Consider the following 14257-nt stretch of genomic DNA (forward strand, 5'->3'; position numbering starts at 1 on the left):
CGAACCCACTACCCTGGCGTTACAAGCGCCATGCTCTACCAATTGAGCTACAGAGGACCAATTATAGTATTTATAGTGAATAGGGCAATCTGTCAACGTATTCCACTATAAAGGGAATATGCCAGCATGCCGTTTGGGACGACGTGCTGTGATTACAGCGGCTGTAATCCTTTACTAATGGACTTGGGCCTAACTTGGGTTGAATTCACTGGAAAACTCCCAACTCAAAGCGTTGCTCTCTACTACTATAATTTCCTATTCAGGAAGTGATGTAAAAACGCTGTTACATAATTTGAACATCACTCGCTTGATTTAAAAAGGGTAGTTTTATTACAATGAATCATGATTTGGATTGTAAAAGCTCAACCTGTTATCACGAGGGACTGAAGGGAGGCTGTGGCATTTAGTTCCTTCCATTCTGGAATCCTTTTTAGTTCCTTCCATTCATGACTCTTCTGAAAAACAAAGGGCCATTCTCTCTATATAGTGCACTACTTTTGACCCGGGCCCATAGGGTTCTGGTCAAAAGTAGTGGACTATATATATAAGGAAAAGGGTGCCGTTTTGGGACTCAACCTTAGAAACAACAACAAGGAGGCTTGGCTGGGCGACTCTGACTCATGTTTCTCACCAAAGAGAAGTGTTCAGCGTTTCCTCTCACTAGCACAGAGTGAAAATTCCCCCTGTAGTGTAGTGTAGTGTAGTGTAGTGTAGTGTAGTGTAGTGTAGTGTAGTGTAGTGTAGTGTAGCCTGAGTTTGCCCTCTATCCATGTGAAACGTCATCATCATACTCAGTCTCAGGGCTGGTCCTTAGTTTAAGGTGGAGACTGATTTAGGGCTGTGTCCCAAAGGGAACCCTATTCCTTATATAGTGCACATTACTTTGGACCAGAGCGCTATAGGCCACTATGTAGTGGATAGGGTGCCGTTTTAGATGTTCATAGGGGGGAATCCATTACACAGTCCAGCTGCAGTCACCCTCTTTAACGTCCTCTTTCATTTCACAGTTACACAGACCTACTGAAACACCACACACTGGTAGAGACTATTGTTTTTGTGGTTTGCAGTAGACCCATATTTGCATTGCATATCTAGGGGGTAGGTGATGCTAGCTTACACTTCCTGTACATACACATAGTTCTGTGTATGTACAGACAGAACATTAAGCTCCAGTGGTGAGGTGACTTGGTGACAGAACATTAAGCTCCAGTGGTGAGATGACTTGGTGACAGAACATTAAGCTCCAGTGGTGAGGTGACTTGGTGACAGAACATTAAGCTCCAGTGGTGAGGTGACTTGGTGACAGAACATTAAGCTCCAGTGGTGAGGTGACTTGGTGACAGAACATTAAGCTCCAGTGGTGAGATGACTTGGTGACAGAACATTAAGCTCCAGTGGTGAGATGACTTGGTGACAGAACATTAAGCTCCAGTGGTGAGGTGACTTGGTGACAGAACATTAAGCTCCAGTGGTGAGGTGAGATGACTTGGTGACAGAACATTAAGCTCCAGTGGTGAGATGACTTGGTGACAGAACATTAAGCTCCAGTGGTGAGGTGACTTGGTGACAGAACATTAAGCTCCAGTGGTGAGGTGACTTGGTGACAGAACATTAAGCTCCAGTGGTGAGGTGACTTGGTGACAGAACATTAAGCTCCAGTGGTGAGATGACTTGGTGACAGAACATTAAGCTCCAGTGGTGAGGTGACTTGGTGACAGAACATGAAGCTCCAGTGGTGAGATGACTTGGTGACAGAACATTAAGCTCCAGTGGTGAGGTGACTTGGTGACAGAACATTAAGCTCCAGTGGTGAGGTGAGATGACTTGATGACAGAACATTAAGCTCCAGTGGTGAGGTGACTTGGTGACAGAACATTAAGCTCCAGTGGTGAGGTGACTTGGTGACAGAACATTAAGCTCCAGTGGTGAGGTGACTTGGTGACAGAACATTAAGCTCCAGTGGTGAGGTGACTTGGTGACAGAACATTAAGCTCCAGTGGTGAGATGACTTGGTGACAGAACATTAAGCTCCAGTGGTGAGGTGACTTGGTGACAACATTAAGCTCCAGTGTTGAGGTGACTTGGTGACAGAACATTAAGCTCCAGTGGTGAGATGAGATGACTTGGTGACAGAACATTAAGCTCCAGTGGTGAGGTGAGATGACTTGGTGACAGAACATTAAGCTCCAGTGGTGAGGTGAGATGACTTGGTGACAGAACATTAAGCTCCAGTGGTGAGGTGAGATGACTTGGTGACAGAACATTAAGCTCCAGTGGTGAGGTGACAGAACATTAAGCTCCAGTGGTGAGATGACTTGGTGACAGAACATTAAGCTCCAGTGGTGAGATGACTTGGTGACAGAACATTAAGCTCCAGTGGTGAGATGACTTGGTGATAGAACATTAAGCTCCAGTGGTGAGATGACTTGGTGATAGAACATTAAGCTCCAGTGGTGAGATGACTTGGTGATAGAACATTAAGCTCCAGTGGTGAGATGACTTGGTGACAGAACATTAAGCTCCAGTGGTGAGGTGAGATGACTTGGTGACAGAACATTAAGTTCCAGTGGTGAGGTGACTTGGTGACAGAACATTAAGCTCCAGTGGTGAGGTGACTTGGTGACAGAACATTAAGCTCCAGTGGTGAGGTGACAGAACATTAAGCTCCAGTGGTGAGATTACTTGGTGACAGAACATTAAGCTCCAGTGGTGAGGTGACTTGGTGACAGAACATTAAGCTCCAGTGGTCAGGTGACAGAACATTAAGCTCCAGTGGTGAGGTGACTTGGTGACAGAACATTAAGCTCCAGTGGTGAGGTGACTTGGTGACAGAACATTAAGCTCCAGTGGTGAGGTGACTTGGTGACAGAACATTAAGCTCCAGTGGTCAGGTGACAGAACATTAAGCTCTAGTGGTGAGGTGAGATGACTTGATGACAGAACATTAAGCTCCAGTGGTGAGGTGACTTGGTGACAGAACATGAAGCTCCAGTGGTGAGGTGACTTGGTGACAGAACATTAAGCTCCAGTGGTGAGGTGAGATGACTTGGTGACAGAACATTAAGCTCCAGTGGTGAGGTGAGATGACTTGGTGACAGAACATTAAGCTCCAGTGGTGAGGTGAGATGACTTGGTGACAGAACATTAAGCTCCAGTGGTGAGGTGAGATGACTTGGTGACAGAACATTAAACTCCAGTGGTGAGGTGAGATGACTTGGTGACAGAACATTAAGCTCCAGTGGTGAGGTGAGATGACTTGGTGACAGAACATTAAGCTCCAGTGGTGAGGTGACAGAACATTAAGCTCCAGTGGTGAGATGACTTGGTGACAGAACATTAAGCTCCAGTGGTGAGATGACTTGGTGACAGAACATTAAGCTCCAGTGGTGAGATGACTTGGTGATAGAACATTAAGCTCCAGTGGTGAGATGACTTGGTGACAGAACATTAAGCTCCAGTGGTGAGGTGAGATGACTTGGTGACAGAACATTAAGTTCCAGTGGTGAGGTGACTTGGTGACAGAACATTAAGCTCCAGTGGTGAGGTGACTTGGTGACAGAACATTAAGCTCCAGTGGTGAGGTGACAGAACATTAAGCTCCAGTGGTGAGATTACTTGGTGACAGAACATTAAGCTCCAGTGGTGAGGTGACTTGGTGACAGAACATTAAGCTCCAGTGGTGAGGTGACAGAACATTAAGCTCCAGTGGTGAGATGACTTGGTGACAGAACATTAAGCTCCAGTGGTGAGGTGAGATGACTTGGTGACAGAACATTAAGTTCCAGTGGTGAGGTGACTTGGTGACAGAACATTAAGCTCCAGTGGTGAGGTGACAGAACATTAAGCTCCAGTGGTGAGATTACTTGGTGACAGAACATTAAGCTCCAGTGGTGAGGTGACTTGGTGACAGAACATTAAGCTCCAGTGGTGAGGTGACAGAACATTAAGCTCCAGTGGTGAGATTACTTGGTGACAGAACATTAAGCTCCAGTGGTGAGGTGACTTGGTGACAGAACATTAAGCTCCAGTGGTGAGGTGACAGAACATTAAGCTCCAGTGGTGAGATGACTTGGTGACAGAACATTAAGCTCCAGTGGTGAGATGACTTGGTGACAGAACATGAAGCTCCAGTGGTGAGGTGACTTGGTGACAGAACATTAAGCTCCAGTGGTGAGGTGACTTGGTGACAGAACATTAAGCTCCAGTGGTGAGGTGAGATGACTTGGTGACAGAACATGAAGCTCCAGTGGTGAGATGACTTGGTGACAGAACATTAAGCTCCAGTGGTGAGGTGAGATGACTTGGTGACAGAACATGAAGCTCCAGTGGTGAGATGACTTGGTGACAGAACATTAAGCTCCAGTGGTGAGGTGAGATGACTTGGTGACAGAACATTAAGCTCCAGTGGTGAGGTGACAGAACATTAAGCTCCAGTGGTGAGATGACTTGGTGACAGAACATTAAGCTCCAGTGGTGAGGTGAGATGACTTGGTGACAGAACATTAAGTTCCAGTGGTGAGGTGACAGAACATTAAGCTCCAGTGGTGAGATTACTTGGTGACAGAACATTAAGCTCCAGTGGTGAGGTGACTTGGTGACAGAACATTAAGCTCCAGTGGTGAGGTGACAGAACATTAAGCTCCAGTGGTGAGATTACTTGGTGACAGAACATTAAGCTCCAGTGGTGAGGTGACTTGGTGACAGAACATTAAGCTCCAGTGGTGAGGTGACAGAACATTAAGCTCCAGTGGTGAGATTACTTGGTGACAGAACATTAAGCTCCAGTGGTGAGATGACTTGGTGACAGAACATGAAGCTCCAGTGGTGAGGTGACTTGGTGACAGAACATTAAGCTCCAGTGGTGAGGTGACTTGGTGACAGAACATTAAGCTCCAGTGGTGAGGTGAGATGACTTGGTGACAGAACATGAAGCTCCAGTGGTGAGATGACTTGGTGACAGAACATTAAGCTCCAGTGGTGAGGTGAGATGACTTGGTGACAGAACATGAAGCTCCAGTGGTGAGATGACTTGGTGACAGAACATTAAGCTCCAGTGGTGAGGTGAGATGACTTGGTGACAGAACATTAAGCTCCAGTGGTGAGGTGAGATGACTTGGTGACAGAACATTAAGCTCCAGTGGTGAGGTAGGGTGACTTGGTGGAGGTTGTTTTCCAACCCAAAGGGAAGTGTTGTTTCCTGATGTGATGTCTTGTGTTTCCACAGATCGAGGCACAGACCATGAGCCTCCAGGGGACAGCACTCTTCTCCTGCGGAGTCATGGGTGAGTGTGGGATATACCAGGATCCCCCTAGATAACATGACTCTTTCTTTGACTACTCGCGTCCTCTGGCAGCTTCGACTACCTCTGAGTAGTTGAGGCAAGACTAATTGCCTCCGCATCGGGCTTCCACCCCCTCCCACCCCCTTCCACCCCCTCCCACCCCTCCCACCCCTTTCCACCCCCTCCCACCCCCTCCCACCCCCCTTCCACCCCCCTACCACCCCCCTCCCACCCTCCCACCCCCCTTCCATCCCCTACCACCCTCCCACCCCCTTCCACCCCCTCCCACCCCCTACCACCCCTGATGGTAGATCAGTAGGTCCTACTCTAAGGACCGGGACGGTGAGTGTTGTTCTATTCACTGTGCCCCTTTTTGTTTGCCACTCTGCCAAGGTAAAAGCCAATGTTTTAGATGTGCGTCTCTGGAGGAGAAGTCTTTCCTCTGTACCCGTAGTGAACCTGGTGCCATGACCTCGTTGTTTTAACGCTCAGCGCACGCTGTTTCATAAAGGGTGTGTGTGTGTGGCAGCTGGGGAGTGGGATGCAGAACCCAGCTATAGATGGAATCCATGGACCAGAGGGACACGTTTCACATGTTGGTCCCATCTGGGGTGGCAAAGTCTAACAATGGTTTTCATTAAGGTCCATGTCTGTACCCCAACTGTTGGTCTGGCCCATGGACTAGGCCTAATGGCTGTAGCGCTCTAGGAGTGGAGTCTGGCCCATGGACTAGGCCTAATGGCTGTAGCGCTCTAGGAGTGGAGTCTGGCCCATGGACTAGGCCTAATGGCTGTAGCGCTCTAGGAGTGGAGTCTGGCCCATGGACTAGGCCTAATGACTGTAGCGCTCTAGGAGTGGAGTCTGGCCCATGGACTAGGCCTAATGACTGTAGCGCTCTAGGAGTGGAGTCTGGCCCATGGACTAGGCCTAATGACTGTAGCGCTCTAGGAGTGGAGTCTGGCCCATGGACTAGGCCTAATGACTGTAGTGCTCTAGGAGTGGAGTCTGGCCCATGGACTAGGCCTAATGGCGGTAGTGCTCTAGGAGTGGAGTCTGGCCCATGGACTAGGCCTAATGGCTGTAGCGCGCTAGGAGTGGAGTCTGGCCCATGGACTAGGCCTAATGACTGTAGTGCTCTAGGAGTGGAGTCTGGCCCATGGACTAGGCCTAATGACTAGTACTCTAGGAGTGGAGTCTGGCCCATGGACTAGGCCTAATGACAGTAGTGCTCTAGGAGTGGAGTCTGGCCCATGGACTAGGCCTAATGACTGTAGTGCTCTAGGAGTGGAGTCTGGCCCATGGACTAGGCCTAATGACTGTAGTGCTCTAGGAGTGGAGTCTGGCCCATGGACTAGGCCTAATGACTAGTGCTCTAGGAGTGGAGTCTGGCCCATGGACTAGGCCTAATGACTGTAGCGCTCTAGGAGTGGAGTCTGGCCCATGGACTAGGCCTAATGACTGTAGCGCTCTAGGAGTGGAGTCTGGCCCATGGACTAGGCCTAATGGCTGTAGCGCTCTAGGAGTGGAGTCTGGCCCATGGACTAGGCCTAATGACTAGTGCTCTAGGAGTGGAGTCTGGCCCATGGACTAGGCCTAATGACTGTAGCGCTCTAGGAGTGGAGTCTGGCCCATGGACTAGGCCTAATGACTGTAGCGCTCTAGGAGTGGAGTCTGGCCCATGGACTAGGCCTAATGACGGTAGTGCTCTAGGAGTGGAGTCTGGCCCATGGACTAGGCCTAATGACAGTAGTGCTCTAGGAGTGGAGTCTGGCCCATGGACTAGGCCTAATGACTGTAGTGCTCTAGGAGTGGAGTCTGGCCCATGGACTAGGCCTAATGACAGTAGTGCTCTAGGAGTGGAGTCTGGCCCATGGACTAGGCCTAATGACTGTAGCTCTCTAGGAGTGGAGTCTGGCCCATGGACTAGGCCTAATGACTGTAGTGCTCTAGGAGTGGAGTCTGGCCCATGGACTAGGCCTAATGACTGTAGTGCTCTAGGAGTGGAGTCTGGCCCATGGACTAGGCCTAATGGCTGTAGTGCTCTAGGAGTGGAGTCTGGCCCATGGACTAGGCCTAATGACTGTAGTGCTCTAGGAGTGGAGTCTGGCCCATGGACTAGGCCTAATGGCTGTAGTGCTCTAGGAGTGGAGTCTGTCCTGTGGACTAGGCCTAATGGCTGTAGCGCTCTAGGAGTGGAGTCTGGCCCATGGACTAGGCCTAATGGCTGTAGTGCTCTAGGAGTGGAGTCTGGCCCATGGACTAGGCCTAATGGCTGTAGCGCTCTAGGAGTGGAGTCTGGCCCATGGACTAGGCCTAATGACTAGCGCTCTAGGAGTGGAGTCTGGCCCATGGACTAGGCCTAATGGCTGTAGCGCTCTAGGAGTGGAGTCTGGCCCATGGACTAGGCCTAATGACTGTAGTGCTCTAGGAGTGGAGTCTGGCCCATGGACTAGGCCTAATGGCGGTAGTGCTCTAGGAGTGGAGTCTGGCCCATGGACTAGGCCTAATAACTGTAGTGCTCTAGGAGTGGAGTCTGGCCCATGGACTAGGCCTAATGACTGTAGTGCTCTAGGAGTGGAGTCTGGCCCATGGACTAGGCCTAATGACTAGTGCTCTAGGAGTGGAGTCTGGCCCATGGACTAGGCCTAATGACTGTAGTGCTCTAGGAGTGGAGTCTGGCCCATGGACTAGGCCTAATGACTAGCGCTCTAGGAGTGGAGTCTGGCCCATGGACTAGGCCTAATGACTGTAGTGCTCTAGGAGTGGAGTCTGGCCCATGGACTAGGCCTAATGACTGTAGCGCTCTAGGAGTGGAGTCTGGCCCATGGACTAGGCCTAATGGCTGTAGCGCTCTAGGAGTGGAGTCTGGCCCATGGACTAGGCCTAATGACTGTAGTGCTCTAGGAGTGGAGTCTGGCCCATGGACTAGGCCTAATGGCGGTAGTGCTCTAGGAGTGGAGTCTGGCCCATGGACTAGGCCTAATGACTGTAGCGCTCTAGGAGTGGAGTCTGGCCTAATGACTGTAGCTCTCTAGGAGTGGAGTCTGGCCCATGGACTAGGCCTAATGACTGTAGTGCTCTAGGAGTGGAGTCTGGCCCATGGACTAGGCCTAATGACAGTAGTGCTCTAGGAGTGGAGTCTGGCCTAATGACTGTAGCTCTCTAGGAGTGGAGTCTGGCCCATGGACTAGGCCTAATGACTGTAGCGCTCTAGGAGTGGAGTCTGGCCCATGGACTAGGCCTAATGACTGTAGTGCTCTAGGAGTGGAGTCTGGCCCATGGACTAGGCCTAATGACTAGCGCTCTAGGAGTGGAGTCTGGCCCATGGACTAGGCCTAATGGCTGTAGCGCTCTAGGAGTGGAGTCTGGCCCATGGACTAGGCCTAATGACTGTAGTGCTCTAGGAGTGGAGTCTGGCCCATGGACTAGGCCTAATAACTGTAGTGCTCTAGGAGTGGAGTCTGGCCCATGGACTAGGCCTAATGACTGTAGTGCTCTAGGAGTGGAGTCTGGCCCATGGACTAGGCCTAATGACTAGTGCTCTAGGAGTGGAGTCTGGCCCATGGACTAGGCCTAATGACTGTAGTGCTCTAGGAGTGGAGTCTGGCCCATGGACTAGGCCTAATGACTAGCGCTCTAGGAGTGGAGTCTGGCCCATGGACTAGGCCTAATGACTGTAGTGCTCTAGGAGTGGAGTCTGGCCCATGGACTAGGCCTAATGACTGTAGCGCTCTAGGAGTGGAGTCTGGCCCATGGACTAGGCCTAATGACTGTAGCGCTCTAGGAGTGGAGTCTGGCCCATGGACTAGGCCTAATGGCGGTAGTGCTCTAGGAGTGGAGTCTGGCCCATGGACTAGGCCTAATGACTGTAGCGCTCTAGGAGTGGAGTCTGGCCCATGGACTAGGCCTAATGGCGGTAGTGCTCTAGGAGTGGAGTCTGGCCCATGGACTAGGCCTAATGACTGTAGTGCTCTAGGAGTGGAGTCTGGCCCATGGACTAGGCCTAATGACTGTAGTGCTCTAGGAGTGGAGTCTGGCCCATGGACTAGGCCTAATGACTGTAGTGCTCTAGGAGTGGAGTCTGGCCCATGGACTAGGCCTAATGGCGGTAGTGCTCTAGGAGTGGAGAACCGTATTGGTAAAGAACAACCAGTCTGCCTGGCTGGTGTTCAGAAGGGCCAAAACATGTTTTAAGAAGTGAAACGGGGAGGTAGCCTCGCCTACTACCGGAATTTCACTTTCTGTTGTTCAATGGAGAAGGCGTGTTGAACTACCTGACCGGTACTAGGCCTACGTATTCAGGAGATAGACTTTGACAACAACAGCCTTGGGCTCAGTGTCTGTTTGAACAACACCAGCCCTGACTGACTGATTCAACACTGATAACAAGGCTGGCTTAATGAGAATGAGATGTTTCTGATGGGAAATTGACACAAGGCCAAATAACAGCTCTGAGTTTAGCCTAATAATGGATTTAGTTGGAATTATTGCTGTGGCTTAGTAAGACATTGAGCTCTTCTGTTCCCTCATCAGCTGTGTTGACAGACTGATGACTCAATACTCATAGTTACCACAGAACAGCAGAATGGAGTGTTACCATACAATACTGCAATACTCAGCGTTACATTTACATTTACGTCATTTAGCAGACGCTCTTATCCAGAGCGATTTACAAATTGGTGCATTCACCCTATAGCCAGTGGGTTAACCACTTTTCAATAATAAAAAAAATATTCCAATTTTTTTTTTTTTTTTGGGGGGGGGGGGTAGAAGGATTACTTTATCCTATCCCAGGTATTCCTTAAAGAGGTGGGGTTTCAAATGTCTCCGGAAGGTGGTGAGTGACTCCGCTGTCCTGGCGTCGTGAGGGAGCTTGTTCCACCATTGGGGTGCCAGAGCAGCGAACAGTTTTGACTGGGCGGGAACTATGCTTCCGCAGAGGAAGGGGAGCCAGCAGGCCAGAGGTGGATGAACGCAATGCCCTCGTTTGGGTGTAGGGACTGATCAGAGCCTGAAGGTACGGAGGTGCCGTTCCCCTCACTGCTCCATAGGCAAGCACCATGGTCTTGTAACGGATGCGAGCATCAACTGGAAGCCAGTGGAGTGTGCGGAGGAGGGGGGTGACGTGAGAGAACTTGGGAAGGTTGAACACCAGACGGGCTGCGGCATTCTGGATGAGTTGTAGGGGTTTAATGGCACAGGCAGGGAGCCCAGCCAACAGCGAGTTGCAGTAATCCAGACGGGAGATGACAAGTGCCTGGATTAGGACCTGTGCCGCTTCCTGTGTAAGGCAGGGTCGTACTCTCCGAATGTTGTAGAGCATGAACCTGCAGGATCGGGTCACCGCCTTGATGTTAGCGGAGAACGACAGGGTGTTGTCCAGGGTCACTCCAAGGCTCTTCGCACTCTGGGAGGAGGACACAACGGAGTTGTCAACCGTGATGGCGAGATCATGGAACGGGCAGTCCTTCCCCGGGAGGAAGAGCAGCTCCGTCTTGCCAGGGTTCAGCTTGAGGTGGTGATCCGTCATCCATACTGATATGTCTGCCAGACATGCAGAGATGCGATTCGCCACCTGGTTATCAGAAGGGGGAAAGGAGAAGATTAGTTGTGTATCGTCAGCGTAGCAATGATAGGAGAGGCCATGTGAGGATATGACAGAGCCAAGTGACTTGGTGTATAGGGGAGAAAAGGAGAGGGCCTAGAACTGAGCCCTGGGGGACACCAGTGGTGAGAGCACGTGGTGCGGAGACAGCTTCTCGCCACGCCACTTGGTAGGAGCGACCGGTCAGGTAGGACGCAATCCAGGAGTGAGCCGCGCCGGAGATGCCCAGCTCGGAGAGGGTGGAGAGGAGGATCTGATGGTTCACAGTATCAAAGGCAGCAGACAGGTCTAGAAGGACAAGAGCAGAGGGAGAGAGAGTTAGCTTTAGCAGTGCGGAGAGCCTCCGTGACACAGAGAAGAGCAGTCTCAGTTGAATGACCAGTCCTGAAACCTGACTGGTTTGGATCAAGAAGGTCATTCTGAGAGAGATGGCAAGAGAGTTGGCTAAAGACGGCACGCTCAATAGTTTTGGAAAGAAAAGAAAGAAGGGTTACTGGTCTGTAGTTGTTGACATCAGTGGGATCGAGTGTTGGTTTTTTGAGAAGGGGTGCAACTCTCGCTCTCTTGAAGACTGAAGGGACATAGCCAGCGGTCAAGGATGAGTTGATCAGCGAGGTGAGGTAGGGGAGAAGGTCACCGGAGATGGTCTGGAGAAGAGAGGAGGGGATGGGGTCAAGCGGGCAGGTTGTTGGGCGGCCTGCAGTCACTAGTCGCAAGATTTTATCTGGAGAGAGGGGAGAAAGAAGTCAAAGCATAGGGTAGGGCAGTGTGAGCAGGACCAGCAGTGTCATTAGACTTAACAAACGAGGATCGGATGTCGTCAACCTTCTTTTCAAAGTGGTTGACGAAGTCATCCACAGTGAGGGAGGAGGGGGGGAGGATTCAGCAGTGAGGAGAATGTGGCAAAGAGCTTCCCTAGGGTTAGAGGCAGATGCTTGGAATTTAGAGTGGTAGAAAGTGGCCTTAGCAGCAGAAACAGATGAAGAAAATGTAGAGAGGAGGGAGTGAAAAGATGCCAGGTCGGCAGGGAGTTTAGTTTTCTTCCATTTCCGCTCAGCTGCCCGGAGCTCTGTTCTGTGAGCTCGCAATGAGTCATCAAGCCACGGAGCTGGAGGGGAGGACCGAGCCGGCCGGGAGGATAGGGGACACAGGGAGTCAAAGGATGCAGAAAGGGAGGAGAGGAGGGTTGAGGAGGCAGAATCAGGAGATAGGAGGGAGAAGGATTGAGCAGAGGGAAGAGATGATAGGATGGAAGAGGAGAGAGTAGTGGGAGAGAGAGAGCGAAGGTTGCGGCGGCGCGTTACCATCTGTGTAGGGGCAGAGTGAGTAGTGTTGGAGGAGAGCCAGAGAGAAAAGGATACAAAGTAGTGGTCGGAGACATGGAGGGAGTTGCAGTGAGATTAGTAGAAGAGCAACATCTAGTAAAGATGAAGTCAAGCGTATTGCCTGCCTTGTGAGTAGGGGGGACGGTGAGAGGGTGAGGTCAAAAGAGGAGAGGAGTGGAAAGAAGGAGGCAGAGAGAAATGAGTCAAATGTAGACGTAGGGAGGTTGAAATCCCCCAAAACTGTGAAGGGTGAGCCATCCTCAGGAAAGGAACTTATCAAGGCGTCAAGCTCATTGATGAACTCTCCAAGGGAACCTGGAGGGCGATAGATGACAAGGATATTAAGCTTAAATGGGCTAGTGACTGTCACAGCGTGGAATTCAAATGAGGAGATAGACAGATGGGTTAGGAGAAAAATTGAGAATGACCACTTGGGAGAGATGAGGATTCCTGTGCCACCACCCCTCTGACCAGATGCTCTCGGGTATGCGAGAACACATGGTCAGACGAGGAGAGAGCAGTAGGAGTAGCAGTGTTTTCAGTGGTAATCCATGTTTCCGTCAGCGCCAGGAAGTCGAGGGACTGGAGGGTAGCATAGGCTGGGATGAAGTCAGCCTTGTTGGCGGCAGAACGGCAGTTCCAGAGGCTGCCTGAGACCTGGAACTCCAGGTGTGTGGTGCGTGCAGGGACCACCAGGTTAGAGAGGCAGCAGCCACGCGGTGTGAGGCGTTTGTGTAGCCTGTGCGGAGAGGAGAGAACAGGGATAGGCAGAGGCATAGTTGACAGGCTGTAACAGATGGCTACAATAATGCAGAGGAGATCGGAATGAAATGAACTAAACATCTGGGAAAGGAGAGAGCAGGGCCTCCCTCACCAAAAAATATAACTCTCCCAACTTCCACCTCAGAAACTATAATTGTTTCACTGAACCACCCGAATAAAACTCTCCCAACTTCCACTTTAGAAATTAGAATTGTTGTAAACTACAGCGGTTCAATGTTTCAATGAATAGACTCAACTTACTTTATTCAGCTAGCTAACTATGACGCCATAGCTAACTAGCATGCTAGCATCTAATAACACACAGTTTAGCACCAATACTTGGTTACAACAAACTACCAATGGTGTGTGAACACACTAAACAGATAATTCGTGTCCGTGTCTAGTTCTTTCATAACGCAGCAATAATTAAACGTTGGCTAGCTAGCACAAATATATTGTATTTAGCTACAACAGTACAGCTAGCTGGTAGTGTTGGCTAGCTAGCAATGGCTGCTGTGTTGACTTTGTTTGAAAACGGCGTCGCTGTGACGAATGTAGCTGGCTAAAAGGATATTGTTTTTAGTTGCTACCGTTGCTAATAGCTACTCGCCAGCTAATCCATGAGGTGAGTTAGCTAGCTAGCTTCGTGCTACACCCGGCACCGCCGAATACAAAAGTAACCTACAATAACTACATACAACAACTACCCACAACAGCCCACGATGCCTACCTATAATACCTAATAATATACAGCCCACGATGCCTACCTATAATACCTAACTACAATCTAAATACATAGTTTAAGCCTTTCTCGACAAAGCCCAAGCTATGTATAAAGCCAAACTTACCCGACGCCAGCTGTCTGGGTGGCAGACTGCAATCAGTAGCTGTAATTAAGTACAGCAGCTACCAACCACCTAACGTTAATGCCTCGGATAATGAGGTTAGAAAAACAGCTGAATGGTAGGCAGCTAGCTGGCTCAATCACAGGTACTCTTAAGCGTGAAATAACATTGGAAACAACTAACCACAGTTGCTAAAAGTTACCAGTAGCTACCCGCTAGCTAGCTAGCTAGCTAGCTTTGTTGGTCCAAGTAGTGGGTAAGCTAGCCTCGTGCTTCGCCGGGGTCCGCCGAATACAATACTTACCTACAATAATTACCTACAATAACCTACAATAACTACCTAAGTAAACTACCTATAATACCTAACTACAATACCTACCTACAATCTAAATACATGGTTTAAGCTTTACTCAACACCATATAAGAAGCCAAGCTTAC

General features: G+C 50.0%; 1 protein-coding gene across 2 annotated transcripts in view; it reads left to right on the forward strand.

The window, feature by feature from the left end:
* Window positions 1-14257, forward strand: part of LOC121578313 (protein FAM53B) — a 42355-nt gene that overhangs the window by 16706 nt on the left and 11392 nt on the right. For both annotated transcript variants that reach the window (XM_045218669.1, XM_045218670.1), the window contains exon 2: window positions 5225-5282. In XM_045218669.1, the coding sequence (XP_045074604.1) occupies window positions 5225-5282 (58 nt within the window). The remainder of the gene's footprint in view (window positions 1-5224; window positions 5283-14257) is intronic.

This window comes from Coregonus clupeaformis, unplaced genomic scaffold, assembly GCF_020615455.1.
Source record: "Coregonus clupeaformis isolate EN_2021a unplaced genomic scaffold, ASM2061545v1 scaf1717, whole genome shotgun sequence".
NCBI classification, from domain to species: domain Eukaryota; kingdom Metazoa; phylum Chordata; class Actinopteri; order Salmoniformes; family Salmonidae; genus Coregonus; species Coregonus clupeaformis.